Genomic DNA, 27020 nt, shown 5'->3' on the forward strand with positions numbered 1-27020 from the left:
GTAGGGTCTACCCCAACAAAGTGGGGGTAGACCCTACGGTTCAGGCTGTACTAACGGTGAAAACCCTTATTAGGTGCATAGTAATAGCCGCTGCCCATGCATTTGCATGGCAGTCGTCTAATAATAATAATAAAGTTAACAAATGTTTAGGCTACCATCATAATGTTAACTTAAGTGAATACCAATGTGTATCAGTGGTATTTCAATGCAGGTTGATGGGAAAAAAAAACACTCAGGTAAGGCAACATAAGCAGTGACAAAACTAACTAATTTCTGATCGGTTTCACTAAGGACTGAAAAGAGAACAGAGAAGGAACCATGATTAACTAAACCTGTTAGCCTGGTCTGGAGCAGGATAAATCACCATGGTAACTGGTGTGAGTTCAGGCTTAATTCAGACAGAATATCTGGAAAATCCTGGTTTAATTCTATATCTTGGTTTTGTGAAATGGACCTAAGGACTTCACCTACAGAGTCACTTAGACTGGAGGTTCTTCACCCAAAGGTTGTTTATGGAGATTCATCTGATTCTGGTTCTGATTCAGTCTGATGGAGTCAGGCAATGATACTGTTGGTAGTGTCAATAATTTTATTAATTCTATTTCTGATTCTTGTTCTGATTCTGGTTCTGATTCTGATTCTGATTCTGGTTCTGCTTCTGATTCATCAGAGTTAAAATCATCCTGATTAACAGGACAGATGATCAGAGGAGCAGAGTTTTTACCTCCATCATTTAGACCAGGACTGAAGTATGGATAGAGCTTCTCAGTGAAGCAGCAGCCGGTAAAGGAGTAGATCAGAGCTGCAGCATCTACATCATAAAAGGAGACCAGACCCTCCTCATAATCCACAAACACCCCCACCTTCTCAGGACCAGGCTGGAGATGGAGACGGACTGAAGGTCCAGCAAGAGCTTTGTACTCATTTCTATTTCTCAACCAAACAGTCCAGAAACCTTCCTCAGGACTTGCTGTGATTTTTCCCTTCCTGTTGATGGACTCTCTGGCCACTCCTAAAGTCCAGTCAGTTTTTCCTTTAACCTGAACCTCAAAGTAAAATCTGCCTGAAGAGAAACTCTGATGTCCTAAAACATTAACACAGTGAGAAAATCTCTCTGGGTTGTCTGGAAGCTTCTTCCTCACATCTCCAAGTTTCACCTGTTTTCCATCATCAGACAGGATGAGGCTAGGATGAGCTGTATCAGGATCCAGAGTCACATCCACTGCATACTGCTGGACCCTCTTCAGCTCCAACATCTTCCTCATCTCCTCCAGCAGCTGAGCAGCAGCTCTCACCACAGTCCCCTCATATGATGGAGGATGAACTCTGACCTCTGTCCAGTTCTTGGTGGGTGGAGCAGCTTTCAGGGAGGAGAAGCTTTGGAGGAGGTGGAGGTGGTCTTCAGACTGTGAGAGCTGCTTCACCTCAGAGCTCCTCTTCATCAGCTCAGAGATTTCCTGCTCCAGATCTTTGATGAAGTCTTCAGCCTGTTTCTCTGCAGTTTTCTGTTTGTCTTGGATCTCCTTGATGAGCTCCTCCAGGCCTCTCTCAGCAGCCTCCTTCAGAGCAGTGAAGACCTGAACACCTTCTGCTTTCTCTCTGTCTGCAGCATCTTTACTGATCTTCACCGACTCTTTGATCTCCTGGATCTTCACTCGTCTGCTCTGGATCTTCTTCTGAACTTCAGCCTCGGTCTTCTTCAGCTCTGCCTTCTTTCCTTCAGATTCTTCTCTCAGAGGAACAAACTCATGGTTCTTGTGGTCTAGAACAGGACAGAGAGAGCAGACACATGTCTGGTCGGTCCTACAGAACAGCTCCAGAGGTTTATCGTGCTGCAGACACATCCTGTCCTCCAGGTTCTCCACAGGCTCCATCAGCTGATGTTTCTTCAGACCTGGAGTGGTCAGATGAGGCTCCAGGTGAGTCTGACAGTAGGAGAGCAGACACACCAGGCAGGACTTCAGGGCCTTCAGCTTGGTTCCAGTGCAGACGTCACAGGGAACTTCTCCTGGTTTAGCAGCTGAGCTGCTGCTGCTGGCTTCCTGCTGAGCTTCATGTCTGAACTGAGCAACCATCTCTCTGATGAAGGTGTTGATTTCCATCTCAGGTCTCATCTTGAACACCTTCTTACATACAGGACACTGACATCTTTCATTTTCCTCCCAGTAGTGAGTGATGCAGGCTTTGCAGAAGTTGTGTCCACATGGTGTGCTGACTGGATCAGTGAACACATCCAGACAGATGGAGCACAGAAACTGATCCTCAGACCTCAGGTTGCTGCCAGAAGACATTTCTGAACTCTGAGGACAGATCAGGGAGAACAAGTTAAAACAGTTTGTTCAGGACCTCCAGTGACGTCACGCTAAGAGAAACAGCAGAAACATGGAGCTCCTGTCTGGCATTATTAATTCAGCCTGATCGTCTATTTCCACCTGGTTTATGAAGCTCAGCAGTATCAGAGGATGAGATCAAACAGGCAGATTAAAACCAGCAACAAGCAACACGTCAGAAAAGTGGACGGAGATCTCTGAGCCCAGCTAACCAGGCTAAAGCTAACTGCAGATGTATGGAGGGAGATGGACGTCGCTGAGATTCACCATGAGGTAAAGAAAGTAAGAAGAGAAAAACAGGACAGACACAGAGAGACTAAAGCGTCTCTGCAGAGAGGAGAACGTTCTGTTGAGGACCTAAAAGCTCAAATAGTCCAACGTGAGCAGAGACTGAGTGAGGAGGAAGAGAGGAGCGGCTCAGTGGAAGAGAAATCCAGCATTCATGAAGGGACCCTTCTGTACCTGCTGTGATGAGACAAAGATCTCAGTGAGCGATGTGAGAACCTGCAGAACAGATTCAGACGTAACTCTCTGAATATACCAAGACCCAGAAGGTATGAAGGGTCAGGATATCACAGCTGAAGATAAATTTAGCAGCACAGATGTTTTATAAGACGGGAATCCTGATGAAAATAGATGAAAGGAATCAGCTGCAGGAGGAACAGAAAGATGGCCGATGGATTCAGAACAGATCAGAAAGTAGTGATGCTCCCTTTCCCTCTCTGACAACAACACGCTGTTTAACGTTCTTCAGCTCATTAGGAGTATGAGATTTAGTCCAGAAGAAATTAGGGGGTCCTCTTACTATCTCAAGAACCCTGCCAGATGTTGGTAATGTAGACTTTGTTCCCTCAATGTGAGACAGTGGATTTAAAAGATGGCAATCTGAAGGATTACGCATAATGAACCAGTCATTGCACAACCAGGAGAATAACTGGTTAATTATTAAGAAAAAAATCCTTTGCTCAATTTCAGACTTAGGAGACCACTCCAATGTTTTCTGGGACTGTCCAGCTCTGTCTGAGTATTGGAAAGACATAAAAAGACAGAGAACATGATTGGTATAATGACTCCATGGTGTTTATACTGCCAGCTCTGCCCCAACATGTTTCAAACAGCAATCAGAGGAATATACCACGTTTACTCCTACTGACTGGAAAGGAAAGTCTAACATTGAACTGCTGAACTCACCAGAGTTAGAGTCTGTTGCTGAGAAGAAACAGATGAACTTAGTTGGTCTTCAGGAGGAAACAGGTTTCTCTCGACGGCAGCTCAGGCTTCACTCTGACAAACCCTTACTTTCATTTCTGGAAAGTGACGTTTAAAGTCATGACTGATTCACTGAATCATAAGGAAGTGAGTCTTTGTGCAGTTTGGATCCTTCCCTGAGAGCTGTTCATATGCTGCCCTCTGCTGGACAAAAGCAGAACACCAGGTTGTAAATCACATCATGACTGATAAACAATCCTAAATTTCACATCAATTTACATTTCCAGTTGTAGGAAAATGTGTATTCTTACCCAACGTTGAATTATTGACCTGAAATGTTTAGTTTGTTTGAAAAAAAAAACAAAAAAACACCAACAGAGCAATCTATCTTAGTATATTTGGAGAAACTTTGATGTTAATCATCCCGGTCACCAAGTAACACACCATCACAGTGTTAAATGACTACAGACCTGTATCCCTGACAGCTGTGGTCATGAATTCCTTTGAGCAACTGGTGTTGATGCATTTAAGAACATCAAAATCTCCCTGCTGGATCCCTTGCAGTCTGCCCCAGACAGAAGAGGTGGTTGACTTCTGGAGAACTCCTCCTACACTGCCTCTCCTCACCATCCAACACTGTCTGCTGTGGCTTACTTCCTGTTCCTAGGAACCACCCTTTCTCTGGGCCTGAGATGGTCCCCACAAATCATTTTCCATTAGCACCAACTTTGGAGACTTCAGTATGTGTTGCTTTTTAGGCTTTTCTCCCCCTAACGGTTACATTGACCCATTCCTGTTTTTAGTAACCTGCTTATGTGGTTCCAAGCACACCAGATGTGCTTGAAGACTTCAAGAAGCCTGTCTGTCCCTGGCTGGCGGGGGTAGGGGTCACTATTGCCACTTTTCCAGCAGTACCTACTTAGGGCGGTACGCTATGGATCAGGACTATTCAGTTCGCTTTGGGTAGTTTTCTTTTACAATTGAATGTGAGCAGTCTGTTGGGAATAATGTTTATACTTCATTAACCGATTTATCTTGTTATGATGTAGTAATGTAAGCTTCTGATATAATCATATTACTCACATGATAGCTTAATAATGTCTGTGCAAAGAAACAGAAGACACTCTGTTTCTTCGCTTCCTTAAACAAGAAGACTCAGCTACAAGATTATGTGCTGACTGGATGTGATTGCTCGGCTCTGTATCTTTGTTGACAACTGAGGCTGTAACTGTTTCCCCATCCTTCAGGACAGCCTCAGTCATGTAACTAGGGAAACACCCCAAACTTAATAAAATCGAGGAGAACGCTGTGACTGGCAGAGTGGGTTGGAGATTGTAACTGTACGGTCTTTTCCTACTCTCCTCGAGAATGAAACCAAACTAATTGTCTTCTTTCCCTGTGTAGTATGATGTTCTAGGTGCTTAGACCTGACACAGTCTCACGGCTGTAAGGCACAGAACAGCTACGTAACGGAACGTTGACAACATAACTGTCATGATATTTTTTGAGGACGAACCCGGACATAGCGTGCACACACAGGGTTGGATGTTAAGAGAGTTTATTTTACACTTGGGTGTGGAAAGACATGAAAAAAAAAAGTATTTTTCCAGGCAGAGTTGTTGGGTGCAGAAGCTGGCTGACAGGAGAAGAGCGGAGAGAAACTGACCAGGACCTGATGACTTCACAGAAGACCAAGACGAGACGCAGAAAACGAGAAGCATAACGTCGGAGCGGGAGGCTGGAGATCTGGGCGGAGTGCCAGAGCCGAAGACTGGAAGCCGAGGCAGCGCCGATGACTCTCCACTAGGAGTTGAACACTACGGACCGGCAACAAGAAACAAACTGAGGTGAGTACATATAGTGGTGACAACAGGTGGAAACAAATCAGAGATAATTGCAGCCTGACAGGTGGAACCAATCAGGCTGTGCAGGGAAGGGAGAGAGGCAGGGAGGCTCAGCATGCAGCCTACAAGCTGCATCCTGACAATAACAAACCATAGCATGGCGTAGCTAGTAAGCTAGCTGCTCAGTGTATATTTTTTATCAGACAGAGAAGGTCGACAAGCGGGAATAAAGAGTTGACAGAGGGGAGAAACATTGGAGAGAATTGAGAGTGTTGGAGCAGAAAAAGAAAACCAAGATAAGGCTGCTTGAAGCCAGTGATTAATGACGAAAGTATTAGCTCCCTCCGACGTGTACCAGATAAGTTAATGCTAGTCCTAGCTTGCTATGTTGTCCTAAATATACATGATAAGCCATGCATGCAAAGCGTTAAAGCGCTGGGATATCATATAATATACAGTATATGTATATACAATATATGTATATGTTAGGGTGACCATATTTTCATTTGGGAAAACCAGGACACCTTGGAGTGGGGGGGGGGGTAATCTCTGTTCCCATGCATAGTGATGTCTGTGGCATGCACTCACTTAACATAGGCCTACGTAATCCTACAATAACATGATATTTACAGTTGTTTTATTAAAAATGCTTTTGAGTAAAAGTCAACAGCAATAACTCCAATAACAAATGATAATTTAATTCAAAATGTATTTATTAAAAAATGCTTAACATTTCCTGTAATGAATGAATAGCACAATAAAGGCCTCCCATTTGTCTCGACCCGGTCTGAAAGCGGGGAAACTCTTTTATAAATCGTCGGTAAACATACATTTGCGCTTCGGCATGTTGTTGGCGTAGTGACAGCCACGCTATCTATCTTCTGATTAAGAACAGGGCTGCCCGCACTGACGCGGCTCAGGGATTACGTCACACGCAGCGCCGTGCGCAGTGCCCTAGTGCCTGTCAATTTAATGGTCCAATGAAGGTAATTTAAAAAAACAGGACATTTCCTCACTTTCTAAAAAAAACCCGGGACGCCCGGGACAGGACGTGAAATACGGACATGTCCCGGGAAATATAGGCCGTGGGCCAGAATCTGTAGGACGCTTCCTTAAGAAGTTTCGTATGAACTGTCAGGGGGCAACTTTCTTCCACCAGGATAAGTTGCTACACATAGCAGTGATCTCAAAACACCAATGTTCCCACGTTTTCGCTTGCACATTAATAAGTTATAGCCGATAAAAAATCTAAACTGTGGCGCTCCGGTCCAAGAGGTCACGTGATTCGATTTTTGCTGCTCAGCCAATCAGATCGCTGTATTGTCAGCTGTGCGCGTTCATCAGTTCATCATGGCTGCGCTCGTAAGATGTTTGTATGCATTTGTTTCCAGATGAAGAAAGCCCAATAATAGCATTTTCTGGCGCCAGCTGGCAGAGATCTTGATGGCAAGAAAAAAATAAATAGCCCAGACCATCTGTCCATCCATCCATCCATCCATCCATTTTCTAACAGGCTTATCCCCGCTGGGTTTGCGAGGTGCTGGTGCCGAGCTCCAGCTGTCAATGGGTGAGACGCGTTGTATAAACTCGTTGTGCCAAACGAGTTATCCCCTTCGGAATTTGTAGAATTTTGTATTGTATTTTTGAAATCAATAAAAGTTTTAACCTCCAGCTTTGTGAAGTCTAAATATTTTAAACATCACATTCTAGTAAAATGAAATTTATTTTTTTTAAACTCCTAATACGTTGTTCTATTTTTAAAAGAGACATATCTCGTTTTCTTAATACGGTTAATATCTCGATAAGGTTCTTGGTTGAATTAAAATCTTATTAAATCTGATAATTTTGGCTGTGCCTTTATTCAGTGTTCATTTGATCACACGTGAAATCCGCTTTATATAATCTATTCATGCGGGTTTAGCTACCAAAAAAGAAAAAAAGAGAACCAGCAGACAGCTGTGATGGACTTAGGAAGGTGGATTTTGGTTTCAGCAGACAGACATTCGACAATCTAATAACATAAAGCTAATATTTTCGTGACACATCTGGAAATGACCGTTTTCTTTCTCATAACGTATTATACTGGATGGATGGATGAACGATAATGTAACGACACCATTGCTATATTTCGTTAAGAAAAGTAAAACATCCTCATTTCCACGCCTAATAGGTTGGAAATGAGGCGGAGTTGACTAGATTCATTCTTCCAGCTGAATGCGCTCTTGGCGCAGGGAATACAAATTCTGGCGGGGATAAGTCGTTTGGCACAACGACACCTGTGCTATCCTAGCGCAGCAGGTCTTGGTGATATCACAGTAAATTGGGCAAAAGTCTGGACTATTTCTGCCCTGCGATGGACTGGTGACCTGTCCAGTTTATACAACGCCTCTCGCCCATTGACAGCTGGAGATAGGGACCGGCACCTCGCGAACGCAGGGATAAGCGTGTTAGAAAATGAATGGATGGATGGATGGATGAATGGATGGATGGATGGATGAATGGATGGATGGTCTGGGCTATTTATTTTTTTCTTGCCATCAAGATCTCTGCCAGGTGGCGCCACAAAATGCTATTATTGGGCTTTCTTCGTCTGGAAACAGACACAACAGAAACAACCATCTTACGGGCGCAGCCATGATGACGTGGTAAACTCGCTCAGCTGACAATACAGCGATCGGATTGGCTGAGCAGCAAAAATCGAATCACGTGACTTATTGGACTGGAGCGCCACAGTTTAGATTTTTTATCGGCTATAACTTCTTAATGTGCAAGTGAAAACGTGGGAACATTGGTGTTTTGAGATCACTGCTATGTGTAGCAACTTTTCCCGGTGCAAGAAAGTTGCCCCCTGACAGTTCATACGAAAAGTCACCGTACAGATTCTGGCCCACGGCCTAATACGGACGTTTGGTCACCCTAGTATATGTTGTCTGCCCTCAGGCTGCTGAGGAACAGGACAGAGACATGCTGGATGCTCTGAGGCTGAATGATATGAAGAGATTCAGCTCTAACTGCCACATTAGTTGTGCCGTTACTCGTTTTGAAATTATTTAATGTTTATTAAATTGCCCTCGGTCTGTTAGGTATCTCAACCCATCTGCTCGTAGTAGGACAATAGTTTAATGGGCGTTAATGGGCGTGTTTTTGGACTTATAACCACTTCTACGCTCGATTGTTTACGCGGTTTCGGAGTACTGCGGGTACCAGTCCCGGGGGCCTGTGAGGCGGCGGAGGAGCATCTCACGCCGGTGGAGAGCAAAGCGGAAGCGGTGTAGCCGGCCGAAGAAGCGTGGCTGCTGCGGAGGCTTAGCAGCTAAGCTAAAGGCTAACCCATTCAGATCGCTGCTCCCATCCATCTTGCTTTCCAACGTCCGCTCACTGGATAACAAAATAGACCATTTATAACTCGAGCTCTCTGCAAAGAGGGAGTTTAGGGACCGCTGCGCTCTCATCCTGACGGAGACATGGCTCACATCATCAATCCCAGACAACGCCGTTAGCCTGGAGGGGCTAGCTACTTTCCGCGCCGACAGAAACAAAGAACTCAGCGGTAAGACCCGAGGAGGCGGACTCTGCGTTTACATCAATAACAACTGAGGCGGGGCGCCCCGGGGCCTCTGGCCCTCAGGGCCCATGGCCGGGACCAATTCAGCGTAGCTGGCTGCCGGCGGAGCCCACGGGCTCGTCCCCGCGGCTGTTGGGGGCTTCGGCATTGCGGTGGCTGGGGGATTTCCTCGGGGTTGTCTCTCCTCTTTCCCTGGGGGGGGGGGTTGCAGATTTCCTGTGTCGGCCCCTCTTGGGCGCCCTGCTTTGGGAGTCCGGGGTTATGAGTCCCCTGGGGCCTGCCTCTGTGCTCGGGGAAGGCAGGCCTTTGGTTCTTCACAATCACTATTGAGCTATTTCCTTCTGGATAAATTTCACATACACTAGTGCACTCTCACAAACTCCCACAGGTGCTGGGTGTATATAAGTGTTCACTTATATACAGATAGCCCGTAATTCATTTATATAATTTTTTTTCACTTTCTTTTCTCTGGTATCACTTTACACATGTCAGCTTAAATAATAGTACATATGATTTAGCAATGACATCTAGGTGTTACTCGATTGTATCTGTTGCTTTATGTCTGTTGGTTGTGCTGTTCTTTTTGCATCTCTCTTTCCAGGGGTCCGTTCTTCGTACGTCACTAACTCAGTTAGCAGGATTTCATTGTTGACGATTTGGCATGATCTTGGATCGTTTGGTTCTTCGAAAGACTTCCTGCACTTGTTGTCATAGCAACATGTGCGCCAGTTTAAACCTGCTCGAGAACAGGCTTATTTCATGTAAACAATATTAGATCACGGCTTTAGAAGCGGAGGAGATAGGGAAGTCTGCCGTAGCCATGTCAATTTTTACGACAGCAACCTGTTGCAGAAGGTGCAAGAATAATTTTAGAACTTTTCGAATTAATCGTGTATTGCGCAATAGACAGAATCCTTTAGCGCAGCGCGACAATGTAACTGTAGAGAGATTTTTCTTGGTGGCTGTTATAAACAGACATACACATCATTTAACAGTGGCTTTTAAAGAGGAAAAAGTGGTGTTGGAGCCATAAATCTAAAATATTTAAGTTATTTGTATGATAGTTTGCTTTTTATTTTTATCATATTCGGTAAGATTTGTTCAGGCCATTTTATTGTGAAGTTTAGTTTTACTTTGAAAGGCTTGCTTCCTGTCGAGCCGTATATTGTATAAGAATAAAACTATGGATGGATTATCTAGAGACGGAGCGATACAGTTTTTCCGTGTAAACTGTGGATGACTTGGAAAAGGATGAACTTCAATGTTTTATAGATAAATAATATTTATCAGTGTGCACGCGTCCTTTACTTCCAGTGTTTAAGGAATGACACCGAAATTTGAATCTCTTGACATAACAAGTGGCTTTTTAAAATAAAGTATAATAATTAAAGGCTACCATTTTGTAGAATATTCTTGTATTTCACTTTTACTTGTCCCCATGTTCTAGTGGGTCCCGTGGAGGCTCTGATATAAAAGAACAAAGTAAATATGAGATTATTAAAATGCAAAAATACATACTGTAGAAAGTGATAGAAACATCTACCATGGACAGTATTTACGCATTAATTTGTCTGCTGCTTTTTCCCAGCCCTCTCTCCTGGCTTAAGCAGACATTGAGGTGTTCACTGTCGTTTTAATTAATGACTCAAATTCATCATAACCTTCCATTAAAAGCTCGTGTTCTGCTGGGAGAAAAACTGTGGGCGTTCTTTGGCCATGCTGAACAGCCAATAGCAGCGCTGCTGATCATTGTTTCTACTATCGATACATTTCCCCTTTTAAACAAACGCATGAACGCACAGTTGTCTCAGATAACTCAATCCAGCAATACTAATCATAAACAACAGGTGTGTTCGAAGAACCCAATTAGCCGGATCATGATTAGCCGGATGAAATCATCTTGGATGTGTCATTTGATCTCGGATGTTTTAAGCAACGTATGAAGAACGGACCCCAGGTGATGAAGCAGACAGAAGACGTTTTATCATTCTTTCCCTTTTATCTCTTCTTTCACCTCTTGTCTTTCTTTTTTTCTCTTCTTGTTCTTCCTTTACTCTCCTACTTTCCCATTGTAGTGTCCACATAATTTGAAATTATCTCCGCAGGAATCACAAAAAAACTATTTACATGCACAAATCAAGTGGAGCACTATGGCGAATGCTGATTGCTCCACTTGTGAAAGCAAAATCTGTCGAGCTCTATTTGGCATTAAGACATCAATTCTTATTGCCACATCGCTAGACAGGGACAAAATAATAATGAAAAAAATAAATAAAAAATAACAACTGTTTCATGGCTAAATTGGACCAGCCTGGTGGCCAATCTATATTAATTGCACATTGAACCAATAAGAGCAGAGTGTGAAGGTCCAATTAGCAGGGTAAGAGCACAGTTTTGCTCAAAATATTGCAATGCACACAACATTATGGGTGACATACCAGAGTTCAAAAGAGGACAAATTGTTGGTGCACGTCTTGCTGGCGCATCTGTGACCAAGACAGCAAGTCTCTGTGATGTATCAAGAGCCACGGTATCCAGGGTAATGTCAGCATACTACCAAGAAGGATGAACCACATCCAACAGGATTAACTGTGGATGCAAGAGGAAGCTGTCTGAAAGGGATGTTCGGGTGCTAACCCGGATTGTATCCAAAAAACATAAAACCACGGCTCCCCAAATCACAGCAGAATTAAATGTGCACCTCAACTCTCCTGTTTCCACCAAAACTGTCCGTCGGGAGCTCCACAGGGTCAATATCCACGGCCGGGCTGCTACAGCCAAACCTTTGGTCACTCATGCCAATGCCAAACGTCGGTTTCAATGGTGCAAGGAGCGCAAATCTTGGGCTGTGGACAATTTGAAACATGTATTGTTCTCTGATGAGTCCACCTTTACTGTTTTCCCCACATCCGAGAGAGTTACGGTGTGGAGAAGCCCCAAAGAAGCGTAGCACCCAGACTGTTGCATGCCCAGAGTGAAGCATGGGGGTGGATCAGTGATGGTTTGGGCTGCCATATCATGGCATTCCCTTGGCCCCATACTTGTGCTAGATGGGCGCGTCACTGCCAAGGACTACCGAACCATTCTGGAGGACCATGTGCATCCAATGGTTCAAACATTGTATCCTGAAGGAGATGCCGTGTATCAGGATGACAATGCACCAATACACACAGCAAGACTGGTGAAAGATTGGTTTGATGAACATGAAAGTGAAGTTGAACATCTCCCATGGCCTGCACAGTCACCAGATCTAAATATTATTGAGCCACTTTGGGGTGTTTTGGAGGAGCGAGTCAGGAAACATTTTCCTCCACCAGCATCACGTCGTGACCTGGTCACTATCCTGCAAGAAGAATGGCTTAAAATCCCTCTGACCACTGCGCAGGACTTGTAGATTCCCAAGACGAATTGATGCTGTATTGGCCGCAAAAGGAGGCCCTACACCATACTAATAAATGATTGTTGTCTAAAACCAGGTGTTTCAGTTTCATTGTCCAACCCCTGTATATCGCACTATCTCTGAGTTGTAATCTGCACACAGAGGGGGCTTTCATCATTGCTGGGGACTTTAACCAGGAAAATATGAAAACTGTTCTCCCTCATTTCTACCAACATGTGGATTTTGCAACTCGGGGAGAGAACACTCTAGACCTGGTTTAGACAAACATAAAAGGTGCATTCAGAGCAGCACCCCGCCCCCACCTGGGCTCTTCAGACCACCTTTCTGTGATGCTATTTCCTGGCATCACATAGTTTAATGACCAGGATTAATTGGACTAAATGTCTTACAAGCTGAACTGAAAAGAGGAAACCAGCTGCAACTCTGACTTCAACCACCAGATGGCAGCACCACACTGAGGAGAAATGGAGCTCAGAGCCATGAGGAGGACGCTTGTCTGCAGAAAGTTGCGGAAGTTGAGGCTGGATCTGCTGCAGGTCTGATGTTCTGGTGGAGAACAGACTCTGTTCTCACTGAAGGACAGAAATGCTGAAGAAAACTGTTTCATTGCAGCAGTTTTTCATGGTGTGGGTCCAGGCAGCCCAGGCTGCTCCAGAGACACAGAGGACAGGAGATAACTGCAGAGGGATCATTATCTGACCTTCTGCTCAGAATACCTAAAAATGTTCTGATCTGCAGGATTTCTTTCTGCCCAGAAGCTAATTGTTGGTCCAGTTATTGGTTCTGGAAGCGGTCCAGCTGCAGCAATAGTTGCAGTGTTTCTCTCTCTAGGTGAATAGATAATTACACTAACTGTTGCATCGGTTATTAAAAACTTGCTCTACCTGTTCATCTTGTTCAGGTGTGCAGGAGCACAGACCGCCCCTTTAGGACAGCTGCAGTACTGCACCTTGTGTCTGATCCAAATGTACCTGTAGTTGGTTCTGATCCGGGTCTGCAGAGTCTTCCTCTGTTTGCTTTTACTCAGTTTCAGTGCAACCAGAACATTTTCAGAGAATGCATGAATCCTCCAGGCAGGAAAAGGTTCCTGAACTCAGCACAGGACAGAGAAGTCAGTGAAAGCCACTTTTAAATGTGGACCTGCTGCTCTGTGATTGGCTGGCTGCTGCAGCGAGCAGAAACAGTCGCTGTTGGGTTTAAGTTCATGACTCCTGGTTGGTGTGTTCCTGTCCAGGAGAGCCAATCAGCAGGCAGCTGAGGTGTGCTCTACCTGTCTACCTGCAGAAGGACCGCCTTGATGTTTTCAGCCTGCAGCTGTGAGATTGTATCAAGTCAGAACTCATCAGAGTTTGTGTTCAGTCAGAAAACCAGAACTTCAGCTGAAAGAAACCTGAGAGACGAAAGGCAGGAGGGACTCTGCTGGGGAGGAAAATACAGCAGGAGCTGCAATTATGACCAGAGAAAAGAAAAATAAAAATAAACAGAGGGCTAATTATGGGATGTACAGAAACAGAGCAAATCTATTCAATTTCATCTTTTTTATAGAGCTCCATTTCCCGATACACATCATCTCAAGTCTCTTTCCAGAGTCAGACTCCATCAGATCCTCCAGGTTGGTGAGAAAGTTTCCTCTCTAAGGAAACCCAGCAGGTTGCATCAAGTCTCTCCAAGCAGCATTCACTCCTCCTGAAAGAGCGTAGAGCCACAGTGGACAGTCGTCTGCATTGTTGATGGCTTTGCAGCAATCCCTCATACTGAGCATGCATGAAGCGACAGTGGAGAGGAAAACTCCCCTTTAACAGGGAGGAGAACCTCCAGCAGAACCAGAACCAGGCTCAGTGTGAACGCTCATCTGCCTCCACCCACTGGGGCTTAGAGAAGACAGAGCAGAGACACAGAAAGCTCAGAAGCTCACATTGACCCAGGAGTACTTTCTATGGTAGATGGTAATAGTGGATGATCTGCCTCCCCTGATGATGTCACAGCTAACAGAACACCAGACCAGGTGTACCTTCTATGAAGAAGAATCCATTGTTTAGTATTTGCTTTTACCACAGCGCAAATATTTATGTTTTATCCTTGACTTATTTACATTCTAATATATTAGTTTTGGGTTTAATTTACTAGAAAAGTGATGCTTTTTTCATTGTGGAAGGTTTAATCTGCCGTTAGTGTCTCCTAGTGTGACTATGAATTGATAACTTTATGGTTTATCCATAAAGCACAAGCTGCACGTAGGAGGCCTTCAGGTGGGCAGTGAGAGAAGGTGAATCTGACCTTAATTACTATGCAGGCTTTGTCAGGGATTGTGGATTTGAACCTGAATTCAGCCACACACAGAGTCATGTTTAACTGAGTTTATGGAATAAGATAAGTTGTGGAGGGAGGACCGGAGACTGTACCAGACTGGAGCAGGGTGGAGATGATGGCAGGAGCTGGAGCTGATGGAGGTAAGGAGCGAAGGCTGGCAGGAGGACGCAGGTTAAGGCGGGAAGGACCCAGGTACGCATGAAGGAGTGTGTGAAGACGTTCCAGCGAGGATGACCAGTCTGAGGAGGGTTTAAGGAGGGAGGACAGCAGGTGGAAAGAGTCTGGCTTGATTAGTGGTGGCAGGTGGCAGAGATCAGGTGTAGAGTGGAAACTGGGTGTATGGGAGGAGGAAGGTGCCAGCAGGAAAAACTGCACCCTGACAGGCTTAGATTACCTAGTCTAATGTACATTAAAATAATGTGGGCATAGCAATCTAAAACAGCCTTTATTTAATTAGTTGAACCCAAAATTGTGGATAAATGCTGAGACTGTGATGTTGTGTGACGAGTCTGATTTATGAAGCTTTTGTGATTTTAATTTCATGTTGCTATGTTACTATTTGGTTTAGACATTTTCATTATTCTTTAATCAAAGGACGGACTGTGATGGGAAATGATCTACTCTACTTCTAAATTTAAACATTATGAAAAACATGTTGTCATTTAACAGAATGGCACGTATAGTCTACAGCCTGTGTTAGCAGAGATGTAATGTTAACCAGAGTTCAGTTTTCAGTGTGTGCTTACATGATCATAAGGCATTATTGGAAATGACCCCACTATTACCTCTGTATGTGTGTCAGAGTGGGGGGGGGGGGAGGGTAATGTAGAGTAGGAGAGGAGAGCTGGGTCCTCCCCAGGTTAGAGGAGAGGTTAAAGGTCATGAGCCAAAATGGAGCCGTTATCCATCACATGAGGTTCTTTGTTCATCACAGAGTCTCTTCCTGTTTGTGTTCCCTATAAAGACACAGTGTTGTCTTATTAAGTGTGCTAACCCTAACCCTTGAATAAAGACCAGTCTCTGTATCAAAAGACTATCTTACTTCTTGAAAATCATTTTTCCATGACAGGAAGAAATGTTATTTAAGTGACTTAGAATGTGGCATGGTTGTTGGTGCCAGTCAGGCTGGTCTGAGTATTTCAGAAACTGCTGATCTACTGGGATTTTCATGCACAGCCATTACTAGGGTTTACAGATAATGGTCCGCAAAAGAGAGAATATCCAGTGAGCAGCAGTTCTGTGGGTGCAAATGCCTTGTTGATTCCAGAGGTCAGAGGGAATGGCCAGACTGGTTCTACCTGATAGAAAGGCAACATTAACTCAAATAACCACACATTACAGCCAAGGTGTGCAGAAGAGCATCTCTGAAGGGACAACACGTCAAACATTGAGGCTGATGGTCTACAGCTGCAGACAACATGTTACTCCTGTTAGCTGAGAACAGGAAACTGAGGCAACAATTTCCACAGGCTCAACAAAATGGAAGATTGGAAAAACGTCGCCTGGTCTGATGAGTCATTATTTCTGTTGATTGTTTTTTTTTTTTTTGGTTCAAGTTGAGTTGTATTGATTTTCATGAGATTTTAATGATTTGCTCCTTTTAGATCAGTTTTTAATTGAGACACCGTCTCAATAGGGTAATGGGTGGGTAACAGTACAGAAACTGCAGAGAGGTGTGTTAAACTACGGCTCTGCTTCCTGGTCTGGACCCTGGGTTGTCAGCATTTAGGAGAACTAATGAATCCGGCCAGATTCCTAGAAAGAAGAGCTGCACCATCCAAAGTAGGATGGATGCCGTCTCTCCGGATCAGACCAGGTTTTCCCCAGAAAGTTCTCCAGTGTTGTGCAACTTGCCATGTGGGATAAATGAGACTGAGTTGAAAGCCACATGAAACATGAGATTTTACAGGCACCCAGGAACTGCCTCTAAAAGCAGAGGCCACTATATAAACCACCTTGCCACGCTACAATCACCCTCCTTCACACGCTGTTCCTCAACGGCAGCCTTGTAGAGACGGCCACCTGGGTCTGCATGGGGTTCGTAGACTCACCGCATATGCAGGTGGAGTCCAGGCTAAGTACATCCCTGCCTTGTTCTAACATCAGAGCTTGAAAAGCCAACTGTCATGAAACACACTCTTTATGATCTTTCTAAGCTGTGCAGGAGAAAAGCTGACCCTGAATCATTCTGATGATGGTTTTCAACTATCCTGTTATGTCCACCAGGCTCGTTTGGTGAGGGAACATTAAAGGAAAGAGTGGTTTGCTCAGGCATCACTGCTGTTTCCCTCTTCCAGGCCTTTCTAGGTCGGTCGAATCACAAAACGGGTGAAGATAAATCAAGCGGAGAGAAACAGAGTCAGGGGGGAGAAAACGAGGAGAGCTGATGGAACTTTAGTTTTCCCTAAAACTGTTTTCCTGTAGAGCTGAGAGAACTCCACCTGACTAAGGGTTTTACTGCAGATCTTTATGACATGTTTAGCCCTGAAAAGGGACTCAAACCAACGGATAAAGGAAGGAGGACTGCACAGAGAGCACATGCATTAGTCTTAAAGGTTATTTATTGTGTTGGACAACTTCAACAGTCTGTTAAGCTCTGGAGGGAATGATGGAGGCTTCCTTCTAGAATCAGTTAACATTTATTTGATTTTAGAGACACTGATCTGCAGAAATGAGCGCTCATACCATCCAATAAAATCATTCACCACAAAGCCATGATCATGGTCATCAACCTCAGACACAATCACAGTCATCAGCAGACTTTATGAAATGTCTGCCCTCACATTGACTCTGGCAGTCATCAGTAAATAAAACAGGTAAAAAATATGAATCAGATAAAACACAGTTAACCCTCCACACTCCTACCTGGTCTGAAGCAGTGTCCCTCAGAGCGGGGTACCCGGACCCCCGGGGGTCTGCAAACCACGGGTTGGGGGTCCGTTAAAGACATTTTGTCTTGGCTTTGATTAGTGAACCTTTCATTATCCTGGACCCTAAAGTTATACAGACATTGTGAAAATACAGGAAAATATACCAGCCAGATGTTCAGCAGAGTTCTCTAGGAGTCTCTCCCATTAACTCAGAACTGATTCATTGAATCACAGGAAGGGAGTCTTTATGCAGTTTTGGTCTTTTGCTGTGAATTGCTGATATTCTGCCCCCTGCTGGAAGAAACAGAACCATAGATGGAGGTTGTAAATCTTTCACATCATGACTTTGATCAAAAGGCTTGAATTGCACATCAGTTTATAGATCCAGAAAAGTTAAAGTTAAGTAAATTTATCCTAGATTTAAATATTGTTCTTAAATATTTAGCTTGTTTAAAAAAATCAGGAACAAAGAAACTAATCTGAGTATAATTGGAGAAATTCTGATGATTTAACTATTAATTAGATTTTGAAGGACATGATAGTTCAGATTTGGAGCTGGAAGTTAGAAACACACATTATTGATTAATTATTTTCCTTACAAAACCCTAAAATGTCATAATTTGTGTTTTATGTTCTCGTTGAAGAATGACCTGATGTGAGGGATGTGCTATATGTACTAATACAGCTTCTACTGCCAGTTTCTTTCCTTTTTTAAAGATTTAGGTGGCACTACTGATCTTTATTAAATAGTAACGATGGAGCTTCAGGTTGTTACAGCGGCGTCAGACAGCAGCTGATGTAGAGATGCTGCATCAGGGCCCCATGATGGAGGACCCTCATCTGTGTGGTACTGATCCAGTTTGTCAGCAGGACAATGACTGCATGACAAAGGAGAACAATCTCCCTCCTTCAGACCATCCTGTGTGTTCCTCTGATTTAGATCCTGCTGAGAAGATCTGGGGATGGATGACAGGAGAAGTCCACCAAGATTAACGTCAGTTCCAGACAGTGGAAGTCCTTCATGAAGCCGTCTTCAGCACCTGGAGCACTAGCCTCCTGCTAGCCTCCTGTTAGCCTCCTGCTAGCCTCCTGTTAGCCTCTTGTTAGCCTCCTGCTAGCCTCTTGTTAGCCTCTGATTAGCCTCCTGTTAGCCTCCTGCTAGCCTCCTGCTAGCCTCCTGTTAGCCTCCTGCTAGCCTACTGCTAGCCTCCTGTTAGCCTCCTGCTAGCCTCCTGCTAACCTCCTGTTAGCCTCCTGTTAGCCTCCTGCTAGCCTCCTGTTAGCCTCTTGTTAGCCTCCTGCTAGCCTCCTGCTAGCCTCCTGCTAGCCTCCTGCTAGCCTGGTGCTAGCCTCCTGTTAGCCTCCTGCTAGCCTCCTGCTAGCCTCCTGTTGGCCTCCTATTAGCCTCCTGTTAGCCTCCTGTTAGCCTCCTATTAGCCTCCTGTTAGCCTCCTGCTAGCCTCCTGGAAACACTGGCATCGAGCCTCAAAGCCTGTAGAGATCAGCAGGAATGGTGGAGCTGCTCATCACTGAGTCCTTTTAGGACTCTTTGCTTTCTGCTTTCAGGGTTTTTGGATAGTTTTGATCAGATGAACTACTTATTTTTTAATAAACTGCTCTAAAGCTTTTGTTTCTTGGTCCCATTTCTTCTTCTAGCACCATAAAGCTCTACTTAGAACCTTCTGGACATCCAGTAGACCAAAATGTTAATTCTTACCAGTCTTCAGGTTTTATTGGTGTTTCTTCAGCTTCTCGTCTTCCTCCTTCTAGACGTTGTTCTTAGGGATTATTATCTCCATCCCTCCTTTCTTCTCTGTCCACCACCATGTCCTCCTTATTAGCCATCCCCTGTTTGTCAGTCTGGACCTGGACGTCCCACTGGACCACAGCCTGGGTCAGGGTTGGTGTCTCCCAGTCTGACTGAGGGACCTTCAGCCCAGACTCAGCTCTTATGGTCCTGAACACGGTTCTGGCTGCTTGCTCAGGGTCTTCCCTGCTTTCTCAGGCTGACATGGCTTCAGGGACATCAGAGAGCATCTTGGGTTCTGTCTGCAGGTAGACGCTGGCCTCTGGTGACCCTAAACTGAGCTGCTGTTCTGGTGCTGAACATGTCTGACTTTAGGAGAACCAGGTCTCTGTAGTTGTGTTCATGGTCTAAATGTAGCCAGCTTGTAATCTCAGCCTTTCAGTCAGAGTCAGCTGTCCTCCCTTGGAGCTTCTGACTGTTTTATCTTTATGAGGCTGTAAAAAGCTGCAGCACTGTTCATGGTCCAGATTTCTCTGTGTTTAGATGTTCTGATGATCCTGGTTAACAGACAGAAGATCTGGAAGTTACATGAATAAAGGAAAGTCTCTGTGTCCCATCACTGAGTCCTAGTCCTGACTTCCTCTGAATCCTGTTTTATTTTTAAACATGGTGAGAATATCAGCTCTTCTCAGCAGTTTGAGTTGTTTGTTGAGGAGGAAAAGATTCATCTGGGATCATTTTCACTCAAACTTCACTTTGATCTTGATGTGAATCTAAACTCATGATTCTGTGGTTTTTCTGCTCTTACTGCAGACATTTCCTAATATTTCCTAATCACTGTTAGTACATCTGACACACAGCAGCTTTCATAGGTTACAGGTTATTTTACTGGTTTATTCCTGGGCTGCATAGTGGTGCTAATAGCAGCACTGCTGCCTTGCAGCAAGCAGGTCCATGGTTAGAACCCTTAGGATGGGGGGTTCCTGCATAGTGGTCTAGTTGGTAGCGTTGCTGCCTAACAGTCAGACGGGTTCTTCCTGCATGTGTGGGTTTTCTCCAGGTCCGCTGGCTTCCTCCCACAGCCTGAAACATGAGTGTTGGTCTCTCTAAATGTCCTTTGGTGTGTCTGTGTTGCCCTGTGATGGACTGCTGATCTGTCCAGAGTAAACCCACCTCCTGCCCAATGACCACTGAAGAACGGTACTAGTCCTTGTGACTCTACAGGGCAGGCAGTAGATGATTGATTCTTTCTCTGTCACCAAGGAGCTTAAAACCTGAAATTCTCCAGTTTACTACAATATGAACATCAGTTAATCTCAGGCTGTTGAATCACATTCAGCTCTCAGTTTCATTCATTCTGTCTTTATCTAAACTCCAGATTTTCTAAAAGTCATTTTTTAGAAGAAGAATGCTGAGATGGTCAGAAATATCCAGACTTGGTGTAGTAAGTCAAGCCAGGTGTGGTAATCCAGATAAATGTGCGTCCTCTGCTGTCTACAAAGACCATGAGGTCGATCACAGATTCACTGATGCTACAATGGATCAGCTCCAATCTATAAACCAGACAGGCAACATCTATTGATGGAGGCTGATGAGGAACTGAAGCACATCAGACTCAATAAATGAAACACTGCTGCTGTTATGAAGGAAACACCTTTGTTTGGAGCTACTTTTATATTGCATAAATAACTTTAAACCATTGTATTGCTGATTTATTTCCATAACTCTGAAGCAGTGGAGCAGTAGAGAGGGATGAAACCTTTTCAGAAGACAGTATTTCCATAATACTGTTCACCCCATATAATATTTTAATTTGGAATTAATTATTAATATAAATACGCTTTGGATTTAAAACACTAAGCATAAACTCATAGTTTGTTTTCTTTATTTTTCTTTTAAGGCTGTGAAATGCATATTTTGTGCACTTGAGGAGAAACGTCTTTTTTGGGAGGAGGCAGTAGAACAGCGCCCCCTAGAGTTGCAGGATTTCGTTGAAAATGGTTTAACACCAGATTTTATTGACAACACCTTTGATTCTTCACCAGCTATTCTAATTCCCTAAACAGCAGCAACAGTCTATTAAACCTTTCTGTCAAAGTCAGAACAACAACAGTCTCAAAAACACAGTTAAACAGTAACAACGCCCACATGGATAATTATAAAGTTAACAAATCTTTAGGCTACCATCATTATTTAAAATAATTGTAGTACTTGACTGAATACCAAGTGTATCAGTGGGATTTTAAAGCAGAATGATAAAAAAAACACTCAGATCAGGAAACAGAATCAGTGACTGACAAACTCACCGATTTCTGATCAGTTTGACCAATGACTGAACAGAGAAGGTACCAGGGTTAACTAAACCTGTTAGCCTGGTCTGGAGCAGGATAAATCACCATGGTAACTGATGTGAGTTCAGGCTTAATTCAGACAGAATATCTGGAAAATCCTGGTTTAATCCTATATCTTGGTTTTGTGAAATAGACCTAAAGACTTCTCCTACAGAGTTACTCAGACTGGAGGTTCTTCACCCTGAGGTTCTTTGTTCATGGAGCTGTATCTGGTTCTGGTTCTGATTCTGGTTCCTGTTAAGATTCTGGTTCTGATTCAGGTTCTGATTCTGATTCATCAGAGTTAAAATCATCCTGATTAACAGGACAGATGATCAGAGGAGCAGAGTTTTTACCTCCATAATTTAAACTGGGACTGAAGTATGGGTAGAGCTTCTCAGTGAAGCAGCAGCCGGTAAAGGAGTAGATCAGAGCTGCAGCATCTACATCATAAAAGGAGACCAGACCCTCCTCATAATCCACAAACACCCCCACCTTCTCAGGACCAGGCTGGAGATGGAGACGGACTGGAGGTCCAGCATGAGCTTTGTACTCATTTCTATTTCTCAACCAAACAGTCCAGAAACCATCCTGAGGACTCAGAGTGATTTGTCCCTTCCTGTTGATGGACTCTCTGGCCACTCCTAAAGTCCACTCAGTTTTTCCTTTAACCTGAACCTCAAAGTAAAATCTGCCTGAAGAGAAACTCTGATGTCCTAAAACACAAATAGATGGAGAAAACTTCTGTGGGTTATCTGAAAGTTTCTTCCTTTTATTCCCACAATGAACCTGTTTTCCATCATCAGACAGGATGAGGTCAGGATGAGCTGTATCAGGATCCAGAGTCACATCCACTGCATACTGCTGGACCCTCTTCAGCTCCAACATCTTCTTGATCTTCTTCATCTCCTCCAGCAGCTGAGCAGCAGCTCTCACCACAGTCCCCTCATATGATGGAGGATGAACTCTGACCTCTGTCCAGTTCTTGGTGGGTGGAGCAGCTTTCAGGGAGGAGAAGCTTTGGAGGAGGTGGAGGTGGTCTTCAGACTGTGAGAGCTGCTTCACCTTAGAGCTCCTCTTCATCAGCTCAGAGATTTCCTGCTCCAGATCTTTGATGAAGTCTTCAGCCTGTTTCTCTGCAGTTTTCTGTTTGTCTTGGATCTCCTTGATGAGCTCCTCCAGGCCTCTCTCAGCCTCCTTCAGAGCAGTGAAGACCTGAACACCTTCTGCTTTCTCTCTGTCTGCAGCACCTTTACTGATCTTCACTGACTCTTTGATCTGCTGGATCTTCACTCGTCTGCTCTGGATCATCTTCTGAACTTCAGCCTCGGTCTTCTTCAGCTCTGCCTTCTTTCCTTCAGATTCTTCTCTCAGAGGAACAAACTGGTGGTTCTTGTGGTCTAGAACAGAACAGAGAGAGCAGACACATGTCTGGTCGGTCCTACAGAACAGCTCCAGATGTTTATCGTGCTGCAGACACATCCTGTCCTCCAGGTTCTCCACAGGCTCCATCAGCTGATGTTTCTTCAGACGTGGAGTGGTCAGATGAGGCTCCAGGTGAGTCTGACAGTAGGAGAGCAGACACACCAGGCAGGACTTCAGGGCCTTCAGCTTGGTTCCAGTGCAGACGTCACAGGGAACTTCTCCTGGTTTAGCAGCTGAGCTGCTGCTGCTGGCTTCCTGCTGAGCTTTATGTCTGAACTGAGCAACCATCTCTTTGATGAAGGTGTTGACTCCCAGCTGAGGTCTAGAGGTGAAAAGCTCTGTGCACAGGGGACACTTGTAGGGAACATTAGCCTCCCAGTGCTGAGTGATGCAGGCTTTGCAGAAGTTGTGTCCACATGGTGTGCTGACTGGATCAGTGAACACATCCAGACAGATGGAGCACAGAAACTGATCCTCAGACCTCAGGTTGCTGCCAGAAGACATTTCTGAACTCTGAGGACAGATCATGGAGAACAAGTTAAAACAGTTTGTTCAGGACCTCCAGTGACGTCACGCTAAGAGAAACAGCAGAAACATGGAGCTCCTGTCTGGCATTATTAATTCAGCCTAATAGTCTATTTCCACCTGGTTTATGAAGCTCAGCAGTATCAGAGGATGAGATCAAACAGGCAGATTAAAACCAGCAACAAGCAACACGTCAGAAAAGTGGACGGAGATCTCTGAGCCCAGCTAACCAGGCTAAAGCTAACTGCAGATGTATGGAGGGAGATGGACGTAGCTGAGATTCACCATGAGGTAAAGAAAGTAAGAAGAGAAAAACAGGACGGACACAGAGAGACTAAAGCGTCTCTGCAGAGAGGAGAACGCTCTGTTGAGGACCTAAAAGCTCAAATGGTCCAACATGAGCAGAGACTGAGTGAGGAGGAAGAGAGGAGCGGCTCAGTGGAAGAGAAATCCAGCATTCATGAAGGGACCCTTCTGTACCTGCTGTGATGAGACAAAGATCTCAGTGAGCGATGTGAGAACCTGCAGAACAGATTCAGACGTAACTCTCTGAATATACCTAGACCCAGAAGGTATGAAGGGTCAGGATATCACAGCTGAGGATAAGTTTAGCAGCACAGATGTTTTATAAGTTGGGAATCCTGATGAAAATAGATGAAAGGAATCAGCTGGAGGAGGAACAGAAAGATGGCCGATGGATTCAGAACAGATCAGAAAGTAGTGATGCTCCCTTTCCCTCTCTGACAACAACACGCTGTTTAACGTTCTTCAGCTCATTAGGAGTATGAGATTTAGTCCAGAAGAAATTAGGGGGTCCTCTTACTATCTCAAGAACCCTGCCAGATGTTGGTAATGTAGACTTTGTTCCCTCAATGTGAGACAGTGGTTTTAAAAGATGGCGATCTGAAGGATTACGCATAATGAACCAGTCATTCCACAACCAGGAGAATAACTGGTTAATTATTAAGAAAAAAATCCTTTGCTCAATTTCAGACTTAGGAGACCACTCCAATGTTTTCTGGGACTGTCCAGCTCTGTCTGAATATTGGAAAGACATAAAAAGACAGAGAACATGATTGGTATAATGTCTCCATGGTGTTTATACTGCCAGCTCTGCCCCAACATGTTTCAAACAGCAATCAGAGGAATATACCACGTTTACTCCTACTGACTGGAAAGGAAAGTCTAACATTGAACTGCTGAACTCACCAGAGTTAGAGTCTGTTGCTGAGAAGAAACAGATGAACTTAGTTGGTCTTCAGGAGGAAACACGTTTCTCTCGACGGCAGCTCAGGCTTCACTCTGACAAACACTTACTTTCATTTCTGCAAAGTGACGTTTAAAGTCATGACTGATTCACTGAATCACAAGGAAGTGAGTCTTTGTGCAGTTTGGATCCTTCCCTGAGAGCTGTTCATATGCTGCCCTCTGCTGGACAAAAGCAGAACACCAGGTTGTAAATCACATCATGACTGATAAACAATCCTAAATTTCACATCAATTTACATTTCCAGTTGTAGGAAAATGTGTATTCTTACCCTACGTTGAATTATTGACCTGAAATGTTTAGTTTGTTTGAAGAAAGAAAAAAAACACCAACAGAGCAATCTATCTTAGTATATTTGGAGAAATTATGATGTTAATCATCCCGGTCACCAAGTAACACACCATCACAGTGTTAAATGACTACAGACCTGTATCCCTGACAACTGGTGTTGGAACATTTTAAGGACATCAAAATCTCCCTGCTGGATCCCTTGCAGTCTGCTTACTGTGGAATAGGTCATGAAGTCAACCTGGACACCATTTCATCCTCCATCACAATGGTGCTCAGAGCTTTCATTGGATCCCCAGGTTCCTGACCGACTGGCAGCACCAGGTGAGACTATTGTTCTCTCCCCTCTCCTGATACACAAATGCACCTCAGCAGACCAGTCTGTGAAACTTCTGAGGTCAGCAGATTACATGACTTTCATAGGACTGATCTAGGATGGTGAAGAGTCTGCAAACAGAGAGTTGGATGGACAGGTTCACCAGTTCGCTCATAACCACCAGTAGGGTAATCTGCCCCAGACAGAAGAGGTGGTAGACTTCTCCAGAACTCCTCCTACACTGCCTCTCCTCACCATCCTCAACACTGTCTGCTGTGGCTTACTTCCTGTTCCTAGGAACCACCCTTTCTCTGGGCCTGAGATGGTCCCCACAAATCATTTTCCATTAGTATCAACTTTGGAGACTTCAGTACGTGTTGTTTTTGAGGCTTTTCTCCCCCTAACGGTTACATTGACCCATTCCTGTTTTTAGTAACCTGCTTACATGTGGTTCCAAGGACACCAGATGTGCTTGAAGACTTCAAGAAGCCTGTCTGTCCCTGGCTGGCGGGGGTAGGGGTCACTATTGCCACTTTTCCAGCAGTACCTACTTAGGGCGGTACGCTATGGATCAGGACTATTCAGTTCGCTTTGGGTAGTTTTCTTTTACAATTGAATGTGCTGCGAATGTGAGCAGTCTGTTGGGAATAATGTTTATACTTCATTAACCGACGTATCTTGTTATGATGTAGTAATGTAAGCTTCTGATATAATCATATTACTCACATGATAGCTTAATAATGTCTGTGCAAAGAAACAGAAGACACTCTGTTTCTTCGCTTCCTTAAACAAGAAGACTCAGCTACAAGATTATGTGCTGACTGGACGTGATTGCTCATCTGTGTATATTTGTTGACAACAGAGGCTGTAACTATCTGTTCCCCCAACCCTCAGTACAGCCTCAGTCATGTAACTAGGAAAACGCCCCAAACGTAATAAAATCGAGGAGAACGCTGTGACTGGCAGAGTGGGTTGGAGATTGTAACTGTACGGTCTTTTCCTACTCTCCTCGAGAATGAAACCAAACTAATTGTCTTTGTGCCTTTCTTTCCCTGTGTAGTATGATGGTCTAGGTGCTTAGACCTGACACAGTCTCAAGGCTGTAAGGCACAGAACAGCTACGTAATGGAACGTTGTCAACATAACTGTCATGATATTTTTTGAGGACGAACCCGGACATAGCGCGCACACACAGGGTTGGATGTTAAGAGAGTTTATTTTACAGTTGGGTGTGGAAAGACATGAAAAAAAACAAAGTATTTTTCCAGGCAGAGTTGTTGGGTGCAGAAGCTGGCTGACAGGAGAAGAGCGGAGAGAAACTGACCAGGACCTGATGACTTCACAGAAGACCAAGACGCAGAAAACGAGAAGCAGAACGTCGGAGCGGGAGGCTGGAAGCCGAGGCAGCGCCGATGACTCTCCACTAGGAGTTGAACACGACGGACCGGCAACGAGAAACAAACTGAGGTGAGTACATATAGTGGTGACAACAGGTGGAAACAAGTCAGAGATAATTGCAGCCTGACAGGTGGAACCAATCAGGCTGCGCAGGGAAGGGAGAGAGGCAGGGAGGCTCAGCATGCAGCCTACAAGC

General features: G+C 44.4%; 1 protein-coding gene across 1 annotated transcript; it reads right to left on the bottom strand.

Moving 5' to 3' along the window:
- Nucleotides 1–479: 479 nt before the first annotated feature.
- Nucleotides 480–25108, bottom strand: LOC118561416 (E3 ubiquitin-protein ligase TRIM21-like). Its single transcript, XM_036133458.1, has 3 exons — nucleotides 24765–25108; nucleotides 22395–23543; nucleotides 480–1157 (listed from the first exon to the last, which is right to left on the bottom strand). The coding sequence occupies exons 2-3, from the start codon at nucleotides 23532–23534 to the stop codon at nucleotides 480–482; spliced, it is 1818 nt and encodes a 605-aa protein (XP_035989351.1). The 5' UTR covers nucleotides 23535–23543; nucleotides 24765–25108.
- Between the last annotated feature and the right edge of the window lie 1912 nt (nucleotides 25109–27020).

This window comes from Fundulus heteroclitus, unplaced genomic scaffold, assembly GCF_011125445.2.
Source record: "Fundulus heteroclitus isolate FHET01 unplaced genomic scaffold, MU-UCD_Fhet_4.1 scaffold_63, whole genome shotgun sequence".
Taxonomy (NCBI): domain Eukaryota; kingdom Metazoa; phylum Chordata; class Actinopteri; order Cyprinodontiformes; family Fundulidae; genus Fundulus; species Fundulus heteroclitus.

Coding starts and splice junctions, on each gene's coding strand:
- LOC118561416 (XM_036133458.1), bottom strand. CDS start 23,534: ATGTCTTCTGGCAGCAACCTGAGGTCTGAGGATCAGTTTCTGTGCTCC. Junction 1,158..22,394: donor TGTCTGATGATGGAAAACAG/GTTCATTGTGGG, acceptor GATGGAAAACAG/GTGAAACTTGGAGATGTGAG.